Source organism: Pundamilia nyererei, unplaced genomic scaffold (genome assembly GCF_000239375.1).
Source record: "Pundamilia nyererei isolate P.nyererei 1_Seehausen unplaced genomic scaffold, PunNye1.0 scaffold00038, whole genome shotgun sequence".
Lineage (NCBI taxonomy): Eukaryota > Metazoa > Chordata > Actinopteri > Cichliformes > Cichlidae > Pundamilia > Pundamilia nyererei.
This window is the reverse complement of record NW_005187439.1, coordinates 4,017,409-4,039,972: the sequence shown is the minus strand read 5'-3', so window position 1 is coordinate 4,039,972 and position 22,564 is coordinate 4,017,409. Positions and strand designations below refer to the sequence as shown.

Below are 22,564 nucleotides of genomic sequence, written 5' to 3'. Positions count from 1 at the left end.
AATCACTAACAGTGTTCTGAGGTACAAAAAAACAAAACAACCCTCCCCCCCCACACACACACACACACACACATTATATAGGCACTGACAAACACATTCACGTGCACCATAATAAACCCAAACCCAGAACAATTTAAAGCAGGGGGTGTGGGATGGGGGGCCACTCCAACATGAACATGGAAAAAAATACAGTCCTTTGAAATAGGAGTGTGTGTTTGCGTGTGTCTCTGTGGTGTTTTAAGTAAAAAACAAGGAAAAAGAAAAACAGGAATGAACACACAAAAAAGTACAGTCATTAAAAAGTAGTGAAGCCAACACAGCAGTGAGAAAGTGCTTTAGCTTCTGTGTGGACGGGGAGTGAAATTATTGCAGTCACTTGATGAAGTCAGTGATAATATGATTATGAAATTTGGGTTACCAGCAGCATTGTGACACAACTGTGTGTTGTGTGCTGCTTCTGTTTTTAGACCACAAAAACCATGGACTCTTTGAATCTTTGTCACTTGCAAAATTCTTACTTGTTGCCTAAAAGACAAGAAATACAAACATTTCTTGGAAACGGAGTAAAACATGAGCACATGAAGCTAATGCAGATTCAAAAGCAGAACTAGTGTTTACTCACTGGGGCTTGTCATTAAAGCGTTGGAGAGGCTGCTGGTTTTCTTTCAATATTTGATTCAAATTGGTGTCAACTAACCTGGATAGTTGATTGATTTATGAATAATTAAATAGATGACTTCGGTTACCATTTATTGACAATCTTTCCCATTAGCGTTATCTAGTGGCATTTTAAGTGTGAAAAAAAGATGAAAAATCTCATTCAAGCAGCACTTTTTTTCCTTCTAAATATATTTCCATGTGCTCAAATACATTCACAGCCTGCTTGAAATGCATTTCCCCAAAACTGTTTAGCTGCAATATTTGCACAGAAGATGCCAGCCAACAGCCACAGCCTCTTTATAAGCAGCATCAGTGCTGTACTTTAGTCTTTGGTAGGCAGTAACATGCAATTAAACCTGCCAAATAAATGATTCAAATATACAAGTCACACTCACAAAGCACCTGGTTTGGTGCAAAAAGTTGTAGGTTTGCCAACTGAGACATAAAATGCATCATCTAACATTGAAATGTTAGAGGATCACTTTTGTATTTGGTGAAAGAAATAAAATAATAATAATTTGTGAAACAACATTAAGTCAACTACATGTACCTACGTCAAAAATGTTTATTTTCTAAAAACACTAAAATTCTAATCATGTGTTGCACTTGCTGAAGTTTTGGAAATTTACTGACCTCTCTGGCCTTTCCCACCACTGCTGAAACTCACTTTCATTGACATCTCACTTCAACAAGATAGGAAAATCCACAATAACGGAAATGCTTTTGGTTTCAGATTTCCCCATCCAGAAAACAAGTAGTAGTAGATGTAGTAATACTAATTTCTTCAAATTTCAAAATCATTTTTGCTGCTGGGTGTTATGTTAATGCTCCCGATCTCAAAAACCACAACAATAAAAGAAAAATCTATTTTTTTAACACCAGCTTGTGATCATCTTTCCTTTCGCTTGCTTCGTATCATACTCCTGGTGTCCTGCATATCCCAGAAGACTTGGTCACATCTTTTAGAGCAAAGCTGGAAACTTGTTTGCTACTCAAAGATGACAGAAAAAGTAAAGGCGGTGCAACCATAAACTTTATATCATCTTCAATGAAGTTGTGCATTTATTTTTACTGTTGACAACTGGAGGAACTGCGAGCCCAAGGACTGCCAACCTGTTTATCAAAAGACAGCCATGAGCTAATGCATTCACAATTTTACTCTAATTGGGACCTTGTTTTACTAAACAAACATCAAATTATACTAAATAAAAAACTTGCAATTCAGACTGCAAACTCAAAAGGAACCTTTTTGCTGTGGTCTTAAAGTAGATTTATTTCCTCATAAACTTTTATATAATTACATTTTCTTTGCAACCAGAGAAGTCACCCCTGCTGGCCATTAGAAAGAACACAGGATTAAGGCACTTCCACATTGGGCTTGTGTTTCAAACCTAAAGGCTATGACCATCTTTTAAGTATAGCCTAATAAAAAGTACCAAAAAGTGAACATCTGTTACATGTAGTTGTTAGTGTGTAAATAAAATTCTACAACGGGTGTCTTAAAAGCAGCAGAGTATCACAAAATAAAGAAATACCCACGAAACACGGTTGTGCTCCTGTTAGAGTTCAGGGAAAGAAAAATCCACCAGAAAACAGATTTTCAGATTCTTCTTTAAGACGTTGTCTGAGCGTACAGTAAAATATAACTGGTAAAATATAATCAAAAAACAAACAAACAAACAAAAAAACCGGACAGAATGTGGCTAATGTTGCATTTGGAGACACAAATACAAAAACTATGTTAGAGTGACCCCCTTTTCCTACATTAAAAACAAAAAGCAAACCCGAACATAATCACTGAATGGAAAGAAACATTTTAACATGTAAAATCTCCCAAAACGGTGAAATAAAATTGCATTTTCTCCCCTTCAAATCAACAAAAATATATACACGCATACACAGACATTAAACTCAATAAATAAACTCTCAGATTTCTTAAAGTATTTTCCAGTCAGGAGGTGATCAAGCTTCTCACTTTTGGTTTCTGCTCCCAACAAGTCAGATGATGGCCAGCTTTGGTCTCGTACACGCAAACTCACGCACAGACACAGACTACCCATCGTCTTTAGAAACAAAACAAAACAAAAAAACCCCAAAAAAAGTAGGAAAAGGATTCTTTGCTCTCGAACGCCTTCGTCTCTGCAACCCATCTAGAAACTCCACGTCTGTCCTCAGAGGAACAGAATTAAAGGTGACACAGATATGGCATTTGGAGAGCAGGGCAGCCACAGTTAACGTACCCTACATATTTAATTTAACACATTCAAAATATTCATGTTGATTGTCTTGTTCACAATACAGACTGGTGGTCTATCAGCGGCAAATCTCTTAACAACTCTGGGATAAAGGCTCTGGGCTACCAGCTGTTTCTATGCAGGAAACAAGGAAGAGAAAATATATCTCTATAGATAGAAATCCACCCCATCCCCATCCTCATTTAACCACAATATCCCCCCAATAAATATCTCACTATAAATTTCTATGGTACACGTATTACTTTGTGTGAACTCCGCAGACATGCTCGGGTTGTCTTTGTCCTCTAGCTGTATGGAGGAGGGGGATGCAGGTTGCTACACATGCGGCGATGGGCTGGTTTGGGGCTTTCGACCACACTTGCTTTTACGTACATCCGGAAATGAGGAGGAGGGCGGAGTCTCCCTGAGTCTCTGATTAGGGACAGTGATTTAGAAGCAACGCACACTCTTTCTCACACACACTACACCACACACACTTAAATAATCGGTAACACCTCTGAACGAGAAATGGAGGAGCTTTCTGGTCCAGACAAACAGGTCCTTCAGATCAAGAGGCATGTGCAAACACTGACGCGATACTAGTTCCATCGATCGGTAGAGGTGTGGAGACTTTGGTATGTGTGTGTTTGCTCTGTGTGTGTGCGCAATTGTGTGTGTGTGTGTTTAATCTTTGCGTATTTACACAGTATGAACGTGGCTTGACTCTTTGGGCCTCATCAGCTTGTGCCTGCATTCCCACTCACACAAACACGCACACTCACACACAATCCTCCCCTCCTCGGCATACAACCGGGCATAGTAGTGCACGTGGGCCAATGTAGGAGTATGGAGGGCTGGTACCAGTGGAGGCTGTCAGATTCTGTTCTCCACCTGGCTGTGGTGGTTGCCTGTGTGTGGCGAGTTCTGCTCATTGAGGAGGAGAAGCGTCGTCTCGTCCGGGCCGTTCTCCGTAGGGGTGGAGTCTGCTCCCAGGTCCGTAATGGTGGTGTTACCGATGGTGGTGGGAGGCGTCTGATCCATACGAATAGTGTTGTGGCTGCTCTCGGGGGACTGCGGCGTGCTGTCCAGGCGAGATGCCATCAGGCCGTTCTGGTACTGAGCTCGTGTGATCTGAAAAAATGAGGGATAATGAGAATAGTTATCATTCTTAATATGTTAGCAAAAACCTGCACAGTTGTATTTCTATCAGTTACTGAGTACTTTTAAAACTGCATGCCAACAGAACTTTTCAGAACTGTATGTCCTGGAAATTTCAATTTTAAAGACCAAAGGTGTGCCTGCATTTTAAACAGAATTTCTGTCTGACTTTACGAGAAATTGGATAACGTCACTGTGATGTCTAACTGGATCAATGTAAGGATAGTGCACGTAACTGTGTGATTTGTCCAGGAAACTCTGTACTTCTTTACTGACAAAGAGGCTAAAGTGAATCATTCCCTTTGTTTGCTGCGTGTGATGAAATGTTTTTTCCTGACGCTGCAAGGAAATGTATGTTTCTGGTCAGTCCATCTGTTAGACTTTTTCCCTATCACTATATTGATTGTGGGACATCACCACAGCACTGCCATCGTTCACCACACTTGCTGGAGTCTTCTGCAAAGAAAGCTGCACTCTCAAATCCATCTGTATCAACTGGGAATCTCTGAACTCCATTGAAATGCTGGTAAAGACCCACACAATCAGGCATTTGTGTCGGTTGCACCAGGTAATCAGAACTGAGAGGAGCATGAGAAGTAAAAGTAGTAAAAAATGACACCAAAGACACCATTCCAGCAGCTGTGATGTCACTTCTTGCATGCACATCTGTTTGTGAAGGCAATAATGGCGAGTGTAAATCAAGTGCAATGCTTCGCTGATAGGTCAAAGCCTTATTTTCATTTTAAATGCCACCTGATATAAAAATCAGAACTATTTTTAGCACTTGTTCCCAGAGCTCCTACACTTTTGAGAACTTCATAGACCCATGTCTACATATTGTAGCTGTTTACCGTCACCAGTGTCACAAATCTCCAGAAAAACTGGTAACATAAGCTCATTTCATTCACTGTATTGGTGTAGGTCCTTTAGCTTGGTCTGTTCTGCAGAGAAGAAAATATTTGTGATATATTTCTTTGCAGTGATGCGAAACCAACCGTTAAAAGTGTCCACTGCGGTTATGGTCTTTGCTTCTAATATATTATTTTGATGCATTTCTTCCTCTTCAACCCCTTTTCCCGTTCAGCAAGCTTTTCACCCAGTAAGAATGATAACAATTCATAGGAGCTTGGAAAGAAAATCGCCTGGAATTCTTTAAGTTGCTTGAAAACGTTTCACCTCTCATCCGAGAAGCTTCTTCAGTTCTAGGGTCAAATGGTGGAGAGTCCCAGATTTAAGCTCTGTGGGAGTGACCCACTGAGAGATACAATGGACCCCCTAATGATCCTCTAACTAATCACATGAGCCAAGGTGTGAAAATGGGCGTGGGTCCCAATCAGCCAGGGTTTCAGGTGAGCTCATTGTGAAAACTGGCCCCACCCTATCACGTGATTTCCTGAGGTCAGATGGCCCAGGATGTGAGTGGGCATTAAGGCGTCAGGGAAGGGATCTCAAAACTGGATTATAGATGGCAGAGAGTTGGTGTCGTAAGCCACCGCCTCTGTTCAAAGATGGTCACTCACAGTGGACATAGATGGCTTCTTTCACTCCTCTTTCAAACCATCTGTCTTCTCTGTCCAAAATATGAACACTGGCATCCTCGAAAGAGTGACCTTTGTCCTTTAGATGCAGATGGACCGCCGAGTCTTGTCCCGTGGAGGTGGCTCTTCTATGTTGTGCCATACGTTTATGAAGTGGCTGTTTGGTCTCTCCAATGTAGAGGTCTGGGCATTCCTCACTGCACTGTACAGCAAACACCACATTGTTAAGTTTGTGTTTAGGAGTTTTGGGACTCTCCACCATTTGACCCTAGAACTGAAGAAGCTTCTCGGATGAGAGGTGAAACGTCTTCAAGCAATTTAAAGAAGTCCAGACGCTTTTCTTTCCAAGCTGCTTAGATTACGATGACCCGGATGACTGAGAACCTTCACAGAGATAACAATTCATAGCACCATCATGTTCTGAAGCTACTGCATTGGTTGAATGACCACTATTTAGATAGCCAAAGATAGTAACCAACACAGGACCATAAATCCTGCATGAACTTTGGAAAGGCTTGTTCAAACCCACTCCACCCACTCCCCATGAACTGGTTAAAAAGTTAAAAATGGAATTCTAAAACATAATTTAGACTCTGGTCCTTATGGCGGAAAGACTTCCCCTAAAGGTTTCTAGTCCCTGGAGAAAGATTATGTGGTGACAAAAGGCCTTGATTGTTAATTTGGAGGTAAGAAAAAAAAACAAACAAAACAAAACAAAAAACAACCTTGGCAAACTGTAGGTCAGTGAGGGCTCGGACGTAGAAGTCTGGTATGTACTGCTGCATGGGGATGCTGTTGTTGAGCTGACTGTTGCTGCCGCTGACCGAAAGTGACTCCATCCGGTCGGCTCCGCTCATCGAGGCTGTTCGGTTCAAGCCGCTGATATGGGATGGTGAACGAAACTCTGCAAACACCCACACACATGCAGGAAAGGTTAATAGCACCAGGTCCTGTTACGCATTTAAAGACAGGGTTGTGTGATAAACACCTATCGGGCCAACCATGCCGTTGGTTGGGCTTGATGTTACTGTTTCAAAGCCTTTGATGGTGGAGACCTCAGAGGCACAAGATGCAGTGTAGCTTCAAATGCAGGTTAATATGAAGAATAATTAACGAGTGAGAGTGATTACTGACACACAATGTGTAATGGATGCACAGCAATAGCAGCAGTAACACCTAAACAGAAATAAAGTTAAACCTATGAAAGTAAAGGAGAAAAAAGGTAGTTAATATTTAGGTATTTAATCCACTCTAAGCACCGAAGCAAAGACGTGCATCGTGCTGTGGTCAAAGCCAACAACATCTAAAAGTTTTCCAAGAGCACCATCAAACTTATTAAGGACTTATTAAGAGAGCTGAAAGCAATATTTGACGCTGTAATTTGTTAAACATAAGTGTGAGTCAATGTTTAAATATGTGTCACATTTTCAAGTGATAACTCACAACAAACTGCTGAAAACCTCAAATTTTACTGTTCACTGGTTAGTCAACAATTGTAAAACTTTCCAGGTGGAAATTTCCTGGACAAAACTTTCGCACATTCAATTTTTGATAGAAGAAAGGTTTCTGTGTTTAGAATAATTAATATTTCTGTGTGACATATTAAAAAAAATGACTGGACTTCTTTAATTTTGTTGAAGACAGTTCATCCAAGAAGCTTCTTCAGTTCTAAGAGCAACTGGTTGAGAGTCACAGAAATTTAAGTCCTATTGAAAAATATAAAAGATTTGACTTAGAATGAAATAAAACTGAGAAAAACATAAAATACTCCCAGTCAGAGCTAATCAATAATAAACTAATGGATTAAATGACACATTATTTCAACTCAAGAGCATATGACGTATAGAGTTACATACAATAACCTCCACGGAACTCTATAAAGTGACACATAATAACAATCATAATGTAACCAGTACAGCTTAGCCATTAGTTCAGCTCATTTTAGCTCTAGATGGCCATAACATGCAGCATGCACCTCCCACTTCCCTCAGACTTGTTATGTTCACCCTCTGCTCACTCATAGTGTAATCACAATGATGACATTCACGGACGTCATCCAGCTGATGATACTCCTGGATGTGTCACACACGCGCTTCACACGCAAGCTCATTACCAGATGTGTGTTATTACCAGTTGGCGTGAGTCTTCCAGTAGGGGGCCTCAGTGAGTCATAGGAAACGGTTTTACCTGGACATGTCAAGTGTGTTAGCTTTCAAGAAATTAAGCTCTAAAGTTAATCCTGGTTGTCTATGGCTACTTTTTAAGTTAGTGGTTAGATGTCACTTCATCAGGAAACAATAATTGTCTAAAATAATCATTTTAAGATCCAGTAGGGAACCTTTCTTTAGTTGTATCCTGTCAACTTATTATGCAGCCACAACTGAAAACGACACTCAACCACTCACAAGTTAGCACCCTATTTAATTTCAAATCTTTCTTTACATATAAAAGTACCTTATAAAAAAAAGACATTATCCCATTGATCTGTGAGAATTATGAATTCTCAACTTGCATCATCTTAGTTCTGTGAAACTGTCATGTAACAATGAAGGAGTGGATCTGATTATCTCAAGGGAGAGGAATGATAAAGCATATCCGGCTTTATTGTCTAATGTTTTCTAAATACATCATCTTAATGTATAAAATTACACTTGAAAATGAAACAGGAAGCTCATAAGGAAAGTGTTTAATGAGGTCATAAGTTTCTCCCCCATACATATGCTCTCTGCTAGCTAAAAACGCAAGTGCTAAAGATAGCGATACCCCGGGCCTCCCTGGAAAGACACAATTGAAAGCCTAAATGGGAAAAGTATGAACCAATCATGCAGTTTGCCTAGCACATACATAGTTTTACAACCATTTCAGAGGTGTGGGGGCAGGGATATCTCTCTACTCATTATTACTCATTTAATGACATAAGTAAGTGTCATTTTTAACCTTTTTCTTGACTTACTGTGTTCAAAATGTGCTCAGTGGTAGGATGAACAGAGCCACTCTTTAGTCTGGATTGAGTTATTAATGAGGCTTTGATGTTATAAAACTGTGCCCACGTGTACTAAAAACATAAAAGTTTTAAACCTTATTGTGAGATCTGGTCACTGTGTCAAACCCCCCAAAAAGTCTCCTACTGGATCTTTGAGAACAAAACTCTGAAAATTTTAAAAGAACTACCCTCTACCTGTGAAGTAGTGCTCGCACAGTCAATCGGTGCTTTTAACAGTAAGGCAGACAAGTGATTGGACCAAATTCTAAATAACAATCACCATACACCCATTTTAATTTTTTTTTCTTACTGTGCTTTAAAAACACTAGTCTATTACAGCTATTAATATTCTTTAGTCGATTTGAAACGAGTGTTTTCGTGACATCGTCAGGTCAAGGACAACAAAAAGAGCTGAATTAAAAGGCTCACATGCTGCTTCTTAATAGCTCCACATTCTCCATTGAAAGCAGTACGTCCAGATGAAGAGAATCGATCTTTTGGGAGCTCATTGTGTTTTTCTTTTTTAAATTGAATTAGCAGTTATACTTAAAAACTCATGCGATGCCAACAGAAGACAACCCCATCTGAAGCTATCAGGAGCAGAGTGTGCAAAGAGCAGACAGCTTAACCCCCGAGGGGATTCATGTCCCTTCTGTGCATCTCATGATGTTGTCCCGTCCTTCTGAGTTTTATTTTAGATATGCCACGTGATCGTGTTATTCCCCCCGCATTCCCTCCCAGTTTAAGATGCGTGCTGACATTCTGGTTGATAAACTCTTTGATCAACTTTCATTATTTCAAAAAATTCGACAGACGCCAGTTTCACACTTGCATCGCCTCGGTGCTACTATGAATCAACGAATGTGCAAAATTAGCTTACTGTACAGACCAAAATCATTCTTTTTCTCTAACCACCAAGTCACAATATTCCACATCTCCATCATCCGTCTTCAAGTCTCTCCAATCTAGTTTAAAACACTCTAAACATACTTTACATGGATAACAGCCTAAAGCAAACTATCCAAAAACGTTTTTGAAAACACCCTTAAAGACACTTTTGAGACTAATAAAGGCAATTTGGGATTATTTTACACTTCATATAATTGAAATAACTGATGCTGCTTTTTGAAAGCAGAGCCTATTCAAATATTTAGGGGTTAAAAACGATCTATGGCTAATATTTGGTGTAGAGGTTGTCAAAAGGTAAGTTATTGCCATTTTGGTTACACATGTGACTGTGACTAAACAAAGCTATGTGTGCTAAAAAAAATCATTTTTTTCTTTTAAATGAACCTTCTTGGCCAAACATGCATAACACTCTAGAAATACTGGCAGTTGCTCGTGCTGTCCCTTAGCCTCCGAGCAGATTCACCTATGATAATATATGTGAAGATCCAAGATGACTTCCTCGGTTAATGCATTCCAAGATTACCAGAAAACCTGACTTTTGACTGGGGCATCGAGTTCACTGGGTTACAATCAATTTAAAAATCCTACTTTGCCTCATTCTCGAGTTCACAAAGTGGGTTGTGGTAACAACACAAACCAACACCGTTCAGGCTGAGAGAGAAAAAAAATGATCAAGCTTCGATTTAACGGATTTTTGCAAATAACAGGTTAATTTAAACAGAGATTAAGTTGTTTACAATGAAGTAAATTTAAATTAATGCTGGCCTACATTAAGAAAACACTGATTTACCATCTTCTTCTTTCCTCCTGCTCATTTACTGCCCAAAATTGTAACAATAAAATACAGATGTAGTTTGATCTGAGGTTGCTTTGGTTGATCAAAGAGTTTCTTTGCCAAAAAGTAGCTGTTAACCTCTAAATCTTTGCTCTCCTTAAAGGGCAAATCCGCCTTGAATCACACAGAGAAGAAAGCTAACGCTGTACTTCTGATCTGTGGGCTGAAACCTCAACGTGCTGCACCTTTGGGCAATCAAATGGCGATGTGAGGACAGGTGAGGACTGAGCAAAAATTACAGGACTGTATATAAAAGTCTTATCTGTGATCTATTATTTAAACCCACAAAGAGCACTGCCATGAGAATTTCTCTTCTCTTAGTGATCCGGCATCAATTCGCCCAACATGTACAACAGAGTCAAAGCTCTGTTGCCCCCCTCTACTCAAGCTCCCCTCTACTCAAGCTCTACCCATCCACCCAGTACCCATGTGTCCTTTGTGTTAAAGGACCCAGACATGCCGGCGTTTACCTGGCAACCGAGAGAACAGAGAAAACCTCTTAAAGGAGAGGCGACGAGGACGATGTGCAGCCACTGGGAGAGGAGAGAAGGAAGGAAAGAAGGATAGAGGAGGTAATATTGATGAGGAGAGACAGAGGGGGCAGAGGAATGAAGGCGAGGGAGGGACAGTCAGTGAGAGACAGATCTGCTTCCAGTCTGGACAAGGACATGCAAAACCGGGAGAAACTCTGCTCCACTGAAAGAATCACCACACGTCGGGTTACACCGTTTGCAGGTGAAGTGAAATTTTCAGGTTCTCGTTACTCAGCTTCTTCTGAAAGTCTAATTGATCAGAAATTTGATGAAATGAGTGACAGAAGATGACAAAGGAAAATAAGAAAATACAAGTATTTCACATGTTTCACCATCTGAGGCACTTGAGAGAGTAAACCACTTATTCTGAATATGGAACTGAAAGGAAATACAGAAGAGAAATCAGATTATTTATGTCAGATTAGATGCTGATTCATTGTGATTTAATGTGGCAATGTTAGACACACGGAAACTCAATCACTGCTCTGGGGTTTTCACAGCCTACACTATGTGGATGAAAGTATTGGGCCACGCTTCTGAGTATTTCACTCTCAGCTGTAAGTGGTATTACCAAAATAGAAGATAAAAGAACCACAGCAAATCAGCCACAAAGTGGCAGACCACATGACACTGCGGCGCAGCATTAGTGTGTACGTGCTGCTGGTCTGCTGACTCAATAACCACACAGTTCCCATCTTTCTCTGGTATTAACATCAGCACAAAAGCTGTACAGTCAGTCAGTGGCTGAGCACTTTCTATAGGTGTAATGTTTAGGTAGCCTTTAGCTTTTGTCCATACAGTCTCCCTGCAATGGTGATCAGACAGAATTGGAGCTTAACTTTTATTCACATGCCAATTTGAGCACCAAAAAGCTTTTTTCTATTAGAATCAGTTAGGGTACGGTCATCTTGAAAATCTTATGTCAGATCATCAGATCAGAACTAATGAATGCAACATTTGAAAACAGTGTTTATTTTCATTTTATAGAGCTTCTTAATAATACTAAGTACTAAATAATAAAACATTGTAAATCTAACCCGGCATTAATTTGGTGCTCACATTTGACACTTTACAGTAATCAATAGCTGTCAATACTTTTGAGCATCATGATAAATATACTCAAATTCAAAACATGACGAAAAATAATCAAGGCTATGGTTTTTGCAGGATACAGGGAGGAGGTAGAGCTTTGAAGGGGTGTTCTGGTCCAATATTTTCATAATGCCAGTGTGTGTTCATGTGTGTGCATATGATGATTTTAGAAAGCTGACTGATTCTCTCTCACAACTTTTTATTGTTGGGAATGAAAACCAAAGACTTTCAGTTCTTCATTTTTTAAATCATAGTAACACAGTACTAACACAGTGTTATCTCTTCATCTGGGTCCCAATATATTAACAGAGTTATGGGAAAAAGAAGTATAACATTAAATGATAATTCATTTCATATCAGAATGAATGTATTTCTTTAGTCCTTAAAGCATATTACCAGCTAATTTCTTTTATCTAAGTTTTATAAATGTACATTTTTTGTTATATTGCTTTTCTGCTAAACACATTGAAAAAGCTCAGTTTGAACCCGTTCAGCCTCGCAGTATTTTAGATTGAGTGTATTTTTCCTGGATTATGTAAAAAGGGTTCTGGTAAGTTGTCTAGAGAGATTTTTGATGCAACGTCCCACATCTGTCAGATCAAGCCGCTATCAGGCTGATATCTTGTCTGACCCCAGCATCGAAGGTGAGCACACCGAGATTTTCCCCGCAGATACTGAACAGATGTGCTGCAAAGACTGATGCGGCTCGATTGAACAGCAGAGATATAAGCTGGCAACTGAATACAAGCAGAAATAGACACTGTGTATAAAACTGGCAGAGAAAGGAAGGAAGTTTTGTCATGGTCCGCGGCCCGGTGTCCAAGGAGCTTATGGGATGCCCACGGGTGTGGCTGTCGACTCTACACCTGCATCCCATTCCAGGCGGTCATCAGGTGGACTATTTAACCCCGCTCAGCCAGCTGCTTCACGTCAGTCCGTTAGTCACCTTTCAGCGGTAACTTGGTGCCCAGGTGATGGTGGTTGTGAAACTCTGATTGCTCTGAACAACGCTAATCCTTTCATTGTGTGCTCAGGTAACCGTTCGGCATGTTTTGAGCCTCCTCCTGCCTGCCTGGAGTTCGGATCACCACCGGTCTCCTCTGTTTCCCTGCAGCTCTCCTGCGGACCCTCACCCCTCCCTCCGGTTCCCACGGCCCAGCCCTGATCGTAAGATTAATAACTCTACCCTGCGTATGCTGTTATTCCCCTGCTCCCCAGTCACCCTCTTCGTTCTGTTGCAGGCTCTCATGGTCCTGATTACGGCGTTCCCGAGTTGCTTATCTCCCGGTCCCTTTGTTTCCCATTTACTCGGCGTGTTTTCCTTTAACCCTTCTGGGACACGCTTAGTTAGAAATAAAGTTTATTTTGCGTGCACCTTGGCGTATTGTCTCTGCTGAACTACAGTTCTTGACAAGTTTTGAATGAACTGAAAGCATGACTTTATGAGACACTGTATGATAGAAGGGAGAGAGTTCAAAAGTCATCAACAACATCAGGAGGGGCTATGCGCTTACCTGCTGCTCTCTGGCAGGTAGCTCAATGCCCTCCTGGGTTTTAAATGCACCTTAGAACACACATGCATCAACACTACATATGAGCGGGCGGAAGGAGGTTTGGAGTCTTCACACACCCCCGTTCTCTGCGACCTGTCGGAGCAGGGGGGCTAGGAGGAGGAGATGGCCGCCCGATCGGGGTCTGGAAAGTGGGACCTCCCCGCTGCTGCTGAGCCGGGGCAGTCTGCTTCTCTCCACCCCAGGGAAAAGGGTAACACTACCTGGGTCTGGGGCTCTCCTCAGCTCTTTCTGGGACAGTGGCGCGGCTGCCCCTCTGTTGGTTTTCCTTGGTCTCTTGTGTTCTGGGGGCCTCTGGATGTCTGGAGTCTTGATCTCCTCCATACCTGCTTCATGCCCTGGAGGACGGGGCTGTGGCGCCCTCATGCTCACAGGTGTACACACGGGTGCTCACACACACACACAAACTACACCCTTTTTGGCTCCTACCTCAAAGCACACTGTGTGCTGTCGATCTTATGTGCTGCACAATAATGTTTAATATTTAGTATTTACTGTTATATTCCCATATATTATCGTGATGTTGTTTATTGTATTGCTCTCTTTTTCTCCTGCTTGTTTTCTCTTTTTTCTTTCTCAACAGGTGATCCAGGTGATTGATATATGTATTTTTTGTCTGCTTATTTTGTTGGTTTTTATTTTTTGCCCTTTATCCCCGTCCCTCTTTCCTGCTGTTTTTCTTTCCCTTTCTTTTCCCCAGTCAAGTCGGTCCCGTATTTAACAAGTGAAAATAAAATAAAATAAACAATAAAAGGTGAATCAAATAGACCATTACAGCAAGGCTGGGATGGTCTATTTGGTAAAGTAAATCCGTTGGGCATCTTTCTTCGCCTTTAGACAATAATTCTGATGGCAAAATAGCCAAACGTGACAGGCAAAAAAAGAAGTCATCAACAAAGCTGTTTCACAATCACTGTTGCAGTCATTTCTCCTTTCAGATACATGTGATATCCCATGGCCTCCGTGAACCCAGAACATTATTTTTTTAATGCTGAATACGTGCAGAAACACATGGTACAATGAAGACATAGTTCTTGTTGAAGGGACGTGAGAAACGTGAGCGTGCATTACATGTTTGTAACGCTTAAGCTACATGAAGTACGTGACCTATGGTTACTTCTAATTTACCAGCAGTTCACATATGACAAACAGCGAGTTTTCAGATTTGTTTTTCAAATATGAAACATGTAATAAGTTACTATGAGGTGCACCAAGTGTTTATGAACAAATTATGTGAATCCGATGAAAATGTCTCAAGCACAAAATGTTTGTGACTGTGTGCATGAAAAAAAGCAGTAATAGAAACTCGCACGCATACAGTTTCCTGTTGTGACACATGATGGTTGACGTGCTGCTTTGCACGTGCCCTCCTGCCAGCCAACAATTTTAATAACATTAATTATTTTTGAATAATAAACAATTTAAACTGTGTTCATGCATCCAGATCAGTTTCACTGGACTTCGGCACAGATTCCAGAGGCACCAAATGTCAATAGAATATTGTTATTGGCCAATATTCACCATATTTATTGATATATCAGTCGGTATCTGCAAATGAGAGAGCCCATCATATTTATCTGTTACTGAATCAGTTGTGCTTGTTTATGTTTAAGTATTGTGTGGTAAAGAGCTTAAAGTCACGTGGGAATAACATTCAACACTGGTCAAGGTGTGATGTTTAAACACTGGTATCAGCACACATTGGTGCATCCCTTAGACTGCTGTCTAACGTATGGGACCTGCAGGTGATTCACTGGTTGAGATCATTTTCATACTCAAAACATTCAGTGACCTCTAGTGTCCTGATGTTGGTGGTGCTATGATTCTGGAAGACACCACTCCCATCAAGCTAAAAATGTTTCAATGTAAGTTAAAGGTCAGCGATTTGCAGTAACACAAAACACGGTACCAAAAAGCTCTCCTCGCTCTAGTTTCACGGGTTTATTTTTTTCCTTTAATTTGCCACCAGACTGTATTTTACGAGCCCTTTGAAGTTGCCAACTGTAATGTTTTAAACTGTGCACCAGGTGGGGCTGGAAGACTTCTAATTCCTCTCCAAGGTGGGAATAAAGTGCAGGAATCTGATTGGTGATATGTATGTTTTGAATTTCAGGAACCTGGGGGACGGGCCAAAGAAGAGTGCTGCGTACTTTTGTGTACTTTTAGATGCTTTTTCTTTTTTGTCCCTGTAAACGTTTACACTTTGCTCTGTAGTGGTTCCTTCTTGCTATTTAACTAATACTAATACTACTAACTAATAGAACTTTACGTAGTCAGCTGTTAAATGTATTTAATTTATTTATCATATTCTACATATGATAAGCAACATGCTGTGTCGCACTAAAAAGAAATCCTGGGCCACATAATAATGTTGCAAAGCTGTCCGTCTGTCTGTACCAGCTGAGATATTGGTGTAATGCTCTTTGTGTGTGTGTGAAATACAGTAATGTGTTCTGGACTCACCCAGTGTGGGAGCACTGAGTGCCATGATACCATAGTATGAGAAAGGTCCGGTCTCAAACTTCATGTTCTCATTTCCAGCCTCCACCTCCACTCGACCCTGCAAAATCAAGACAGACGTTTATGTTTTTTAACAGTTATGGCTGCAACTGTTCATGTGGATTTACTCTGCAAACTCATCCTCAAGCCTTGTGCTGAGCCACATGCAATATTTCAGAACCAATGAAAAATTAAGGCAGACATAATAGATGATTTAAAATATCTATTTCTATTTAAATGACCGCAGCATTTCAGAATATTTATGTTCTTAGATTCCAGCTATCCATTTAATCTGAAGCTAATGTTTCTATGCCAAAATAATACAAAAGATCTTACTCATTTTGACATAAATGCAGCGAAACATAACGTGGCTCTAAAATTGCCTCATGACTTGAGGCATGTAAATGTTCTGTAGTGAACCCTTTGGGGCTGTGCATATTAGACAAGGTCATATCCTCACGACAGAACTAAACTTTCAGCAAACTGATTAAACATATGTGTGAAAGAGAAGGAGAGAGTTTTTATTTAAAAGGCATTTATTTATTTCCTATTATTCCTGTTCTCGCTAATCACAGGCTAACAAGTCACTATTATCGTATTTTCACTGCATATAGTACTGTGTATGACTGCGTATGTGACAAATAAAATTTGAATTTGAAGTCCCTGCATATGCTGTAGTGTCCTTGGGTAAGACGCTAACCCCAGTGTCGGTTATATAACGACACAGCAGTGGTGTGTGTGTGTGTGTGGCGCACCTTAAAAATAAAAATAAAAAATTTACTTTGATTTTGTCCATCAAGTATTTCAAAGCCTTATCCAGTTTGCCATCATGTATGACAATAAAAAGGACGAATTCCTGATATTTAAAAACAGACTCACTGGCTATGTTTGGTCATTTTGATTAAAAATATTACTGGAGATACTGATTTACTTTGTGTTAAATCAGTCAATCCTTTCCCCTAATTAAGTCCTAAAGCACTGGAAGATCATAATTTCTGCTGAGCAGCCCTGACATTTCTTTTCTTTTCTGTGAAATTATACAACTTGGCCTCTAGAGGGCAGTGCAGTACCAGGTGAAAAAACCGTATAGCAGTTATTAGTGAGCATACTCAGGAGATGTTTTGCATCACTTGTGGCAAGAAATAGGTTTACTCTGGGCTTGATCAGACGTGAATAAACACTGTGAAACATGATACACATCTGGCAATGCTGCTGTCTGCAGAGGGAGGATGTGATGCAATGGAGAGAAAGGGGAGTTAGAGTAGCACAAGTTTCTTTGTAAAGAGATATGGAAGAGAGATTAGGGGCACACAGAGGGAGATGGAGGGATAAGAGGACAGAGGACAGGACAGAAGGGGGTTAAGGAGGCCTCTGTGTTGGAGGCAGTTGGCCCGGATCGTCCTGCTGGAATGTGTGAACTGCAGCAACAACACAGCACAGTTAATCCATGCTGCCATCCCTCCTTCACTCCATCCTCCCACCCCGCTGCAAATGGACTGAGCTGATGAAAACATAACAGGTGGTAAAATAAAAGGACAACAAAAGAAAGAGATGGGCAAACAGGACAGAGGGTGGGCCGTGCTTACAGCAGGACAATTAGCTTAGGACTTAAATTCTAACATCTGAATGAGCTTGCTGTTAAGTGTTGATTAAACCTAATTTGGAATTTTTGTGCAGATTTTAAAGCTTCCAAACACAGCAGCCATAACATATTTTATGTCTTTGGCTAATATTTCAGTTTAATGTTGAAATGACATTAATAAAGTGTCAACTTTACCAAAAACAGAAGGTAAGCACTGCTCTAAAAATGCAGGTTTGCATTCATGTTTCAGGAGTTTATTAAGGATTTATGTGGATAGAAATGCATATCATCAGCATGTAAAACCTGCAGACACAGATTAATAACTCAGCAATCAAAAGCCAATATAACTTAACAATCAGAAATGATTGTTTTAACTTAATTATCTGTGGATTTCCCTTTAAGACCTCCTGGTTCACCACGAGCAGCCAACAAACACAATTAATCTGACATAACCATCCATTGTGCTATTTTAGGGCGCGTGCCAATTTAGAAACCTGGCTTTGTTGTTACAAGAGATGAGAGGGAGAGAGAGTGTATCCGTCACTGGAGTTAGCAGGTGGGCGGTTTCGATCGCAAACTCTCTGGTGAATTAAACTTACAACATCGGTCTGAAGCATTTCACAACTGATGTCAAAAGTGATCAGAACAGAAATCTACACCACAGCCTAACACTCTAGAAACAATTAGGACACCAACCACATACAACCTGATTCGTGTATCCATATTTAGCCTTGTTTACCTTTTTGAGGTCTCGCTCTTCCTAAAATAAATACTCTGTTTGCTCTCAAAAAAGACTATTTCATCATTGCTGTGCCACTTCTTTATTTGATCTGCAAATAATTAAATGATTAATCTGGTGATTGAATTGATAAAAATGCTGATTAACATAAACACAGATGAGAGAAAGAGTGAAAGAAAACAGTAACAGTAAGACACACACACACACACACACACACACACGATTTGAGGTTAACTGGGTTAAATTCGTTACATATGGTGCTGATGTGTATTCCTGTGAAACTGTGTGTTATACAGCGAGCTGACGAACTGAGGGTGCAGAGGGGGTAACATCTAAAGGACAATAAACAATGACCAATCATCTGCTGACCTGTCAGGTGATTAATTATTTGACACTTTGTTTGCTTGCTAACTGCAGCACAGGGTGCCTCGAGGTTCCTCTTTATCTGAAACTGCACAGCATTTTTATCCTTTTCCCATCCCAGAGACAATGTGCGACTTTTTAATTGGCAGACGCTTTTCTGAAGTGTAGCTTTTAACCATCACGCCATCATATGTCATACAAAAGTGAACCAATTATCACCCTACTGGGGATAACTGCAAATAGTGCCAGCAGATTAGCAGATTTGAGCACAAAGAGATGACGGTGATAGTTTTCGCACAGCTGAATAAACGTCAAACAGAAAACTGATTAAACAGAAGTGCGAGATGGTCGAGAATTTGCTCCAGTGTCCTGTTATATATTACGGAGCAAGGAGCAGACGGCTGAGTTTATTAAAGTCCACCGACACAGCTGGTGACGCAAATCTGAAGGCTAGACCGTCCCATTTCACAGCTTTGCACTTCCGACCTATTCGCTCATCAAAGGCCCACGTAGACCGCGAAGGACGGGTCCTTGGAAGGATGCGTCCTAGGAATTGGGACACAGCTAAGAATGGGAAGCTACTTTTTACAGTGTAAAATCACAGCTCCCCCCCCCCCTTTTTTTTTTTGCCAGACTCATGTATTTTTCAGTTCTACACAGAGTAAAGTACAACAACAAAGTACAAGTGATTCTCAAAAGAAACACATGGCTTAAAAAGAAATGTGACAATTCATGGATGCCAAAGACAAGCAGCAGTTGTAACGGTTATTTGAATCATTATGTTTTATTTGCTTTAAGCTTATTCTGAATGAGGGTGTTGGTAAAGTTTCATTTAAAGAAAATGTATTTGTATTTGAAGTGGGGGTGTCCTGACAGTGACCTGTCTGAGTGTATTCCAGTGAGAGTTGTGATTAAAAAAACCCTACAAATTATAGTTTTGCACTAGTGCATCTAACAAATGAAAGATCACGTGTTCGATCCCAGGAGGAGACATGAATCCATTTAGGGCTGCATTAGCAGAGAATTAAATATGCAGCACTACCTGCTGTGGCGACTCCTTGTGAATAAGGGAGAAGTCAAAAGTCAGATCAAATGGCTGTGCAAATGTTAAACATGTTTTGGTGACTGGTATTCAGGTACAGTCACACCTTCAGGCTTGTCCTGGATACTCCCACATGCCTGCATGCTACAGTTTACAAGCCAACATTAACATGTAATGCTATTTGACCTTTTAGATTAAATTTGTATTTCAAGAACATGTTTTGGGTGGATGGGGGCAAAATCCAACTACATTTCCCAAATCAGGACAATCCTTCCTCTCAGTGGGCGAATTTTCATTTTAGCTTTATTTTGAAGGCTACGTTGACTTGGCACGACTCCCTTTGGCAAAATGTTTTGGTCCAAATTTGTCTGGTTAGAATCATTCACACCTGCTCACTGCACCCACAGGCTCCTGCAGAGTAATCGGAGGTCGAATGCCTTAATCAAGGACAACCCGCTACTGAAAGACGAGCAGACATTCGCTGCAAGCCTCCTCTAACTGTTCTCCTTTACTGGCAAAGCAGAAAAGAAAACAAACAACCACCAGGAAGATTCGACATCCCTCGAACAACTCCTCTACCGTTGCCCCACAAGTATACAAGGTTTACAGTAGCGAGACTTCTATGACTGCTAATGAAATTGTTAAACCTGCTCTGCCACCAGCGTTTTGCCTCTTACAAGTATATCAGAGCTGTGAAAGATGTCAATCATCTCCTGGCATGTTAGTCATGTCTGTGTGTATGTGAACACTGGCAAAGGTCAAATAGTGAGCTTGAAACATATGCATGCTAAAAACAAAGCAAACAAAAAAGAAACACACATAGAAACATGCTGAAGCTTGACTCCGAGCGACATAAGCCACACACGCTGCTGGACGGTTGGTGTTTAATTTAAATGGAGGTTAACGTGGGAGGGAGGAGAGAAAGAATAGAAACAGAGGGAGGCAGAGGACAAACGCGAGAGGTGTAAAGTCTGCCGGTGCTCTGATCAGACCCGTTTTCCTGGATCTGCACTGACCGACGTTAAGCAAAAGCACAGTCATGACATGAAAACATCATGAAAGCAGAGCACTTTCATTAGCCGTCCACCAGTGCTGGTTTATTAGGTATCAAAGTCATTTTTTTCAGATTTGGGATATGAGAAGTAAGTCTTTCTTAAAAGTCTCAGTCAGATCTGCAGTAAAAACTGTCTCAAACCTTAATTACGAAACCCTCTTAAGCTCCTGTATGAGATAAAAGCTCAGACTTTCTGCTCTAGTCTGCCCAAAAACAAAGTGAGTGAGAACCATAAGTGACACTAGCCTCGTGGTGATCAAACCACTGAGAATACATTTTAAGAGCAGTAACATTATATTTCCAGAAAAGAAAAAAAAAAATCTTTAAATGTTGTTGTGAGCACTCTGTACTATTAGGAACTATGTTCTCTCTGCTGTTTATCTCTTACATATCTTGATACTCACTGGACTTCCATAAATCAAATTCTTTGACACAGGTGAATCAGTCTTATCTGCCCTGTTGCACAAAATGTTTTCTTTCTGACGTCCTTCATTGCTCGAGGGCTCTTAAGAAAGGCTCAAGGAGTAGGCAGGTGCACTGCTTTAAAACACAAGGGAAACATTTAAGAGTCTAACTGTAAAAATGAATGCAGCACAGAAACACTTTCATGCCGATCATCTTTTTTTAAATAACCAAAACTGTAAAAAATGACCATGTTACTGTGTGAAGCAAACGATTATTTAAACCTTTATTTAAAAATCTAGTAGACGTCAAACTGGAAATTGCGGTCAAGCTGTGGATGAAGGAATTATGCATAAAACACGTGTATATTTAGCAGACCTGCAAAAAAGGCTGAAAACATTGGCTTTGAATATTTCTCCCCTAAATATTAGTTTCAAACAGCTAGTACATTTTCAGCCAGCAACTAGCTGAAAATTAAGCCCCATCTCAGGCTAAAAGGAACTTCACTGAAGATCACCATTCAAGGAAAGTTTGGAATAATCTTCAGAATTTAGAATGTCTGATCCAGTATTCGTGAAAAGCGACGTTTTAACAATGATTAATTTTTATGTTCATTTGTTTTCTAGTTAATATTTACCACCTTGTCCTTTCACCAAATACATGAAAACCACTTTGATTAAAATTTTCTTTACACACAGTTCCTGAATGACTGACGAGTGATACTTGAGAGGATAAAAGGAAAAAAAAAAAAAAAAAAAGTCCTATAACAGTTACACACTTCTCTTTGTCTCAGAGACGGAGCCTGTCCTTCCAAAAGGACAACAGAAACAATTGTCACTACATGGAGCTCTCACAGGCCATAATTCATAAACATACACATCATATGGGCCTTACTGCAGAAGAAAGAGACCCACAACACAATGTGTTAGTACACCACAATTTGCTTTAGTTTCTGAGGGTGATAATAAACCTCAGAGCAACACATCTCGTGCTCATTTCTAACTAACTTTGAGCTGTTCAGCTATTCAGCTTAAAGTTCAACGAAGGTGTGTTTTCTGGTTGTGTGTTTTTGCTGAACTGTAGGTGGGTCTTGGCCAAAGTTCAAGCGGCCACGTTAGGACTCATCAGCACTGTGATATTTGTCAGTAACGACAGCTTATGCATCAAACCGATCTTTGTGAACTTGAATGATCATAAGATAAGATAAGATAACCTTTATTAGTCCCACACGTGGGAAATTTGTTTTGTCACAGCAGGAAGTGGACAGTGCAAAAGTTATGAGGCAAAAATTAGGATACAATAAGAATAAATACAGTACACAGCTGTACAGGATAGAATAAATAAAATACTATATACAGTGGAATAAAATA

At 40.3% G+C, this 22,564-nt stretch overlaps 1 protein-coding gene across 3 annotated transcripts in view; it reads right to left on the bottom strand.

The window, feature by feature from the left end:
• Window positions 1-253: 253 nt before the first annotated feature.
• LOC102204493 (metal transporter CNNM4-like) overlaps window positions 254-22,564 on the bottom strand; it is a 51,622-nt gene continuing 29,311 nt past the window's right edge. The window contains exons 5-8 of one of the 3 annotated variants that reach the window (XM_005730623.2): window positions 15,977-16,073; window positions 10,788-10,850; window positions 7,608-7,777; window positions 6,450-6,494 (exon numbers count right to left, since the gene is read on the bottom strand). In XM_005730623.2, the coding sequence (XP_005730680.1) occupies window positions 7,608-7,777; window positions 10,788-10,850; window positions 15,977-16,073 (330 nt within the window). In that variant the 3' untranslated portion in view covers window positions 6,450-6,494. Of the gene's footprint in view, window positions 4,026-6,315; window positions 6,495-7,607; window positions 7,778-10,713; window positions 10,851-15,976; window positions 16,074-22,564 lie in introns of those variants that run through there. The other 2 variants (XM_005730622.2, XM_005730624.2) reach the window with 2 other exon arrangements.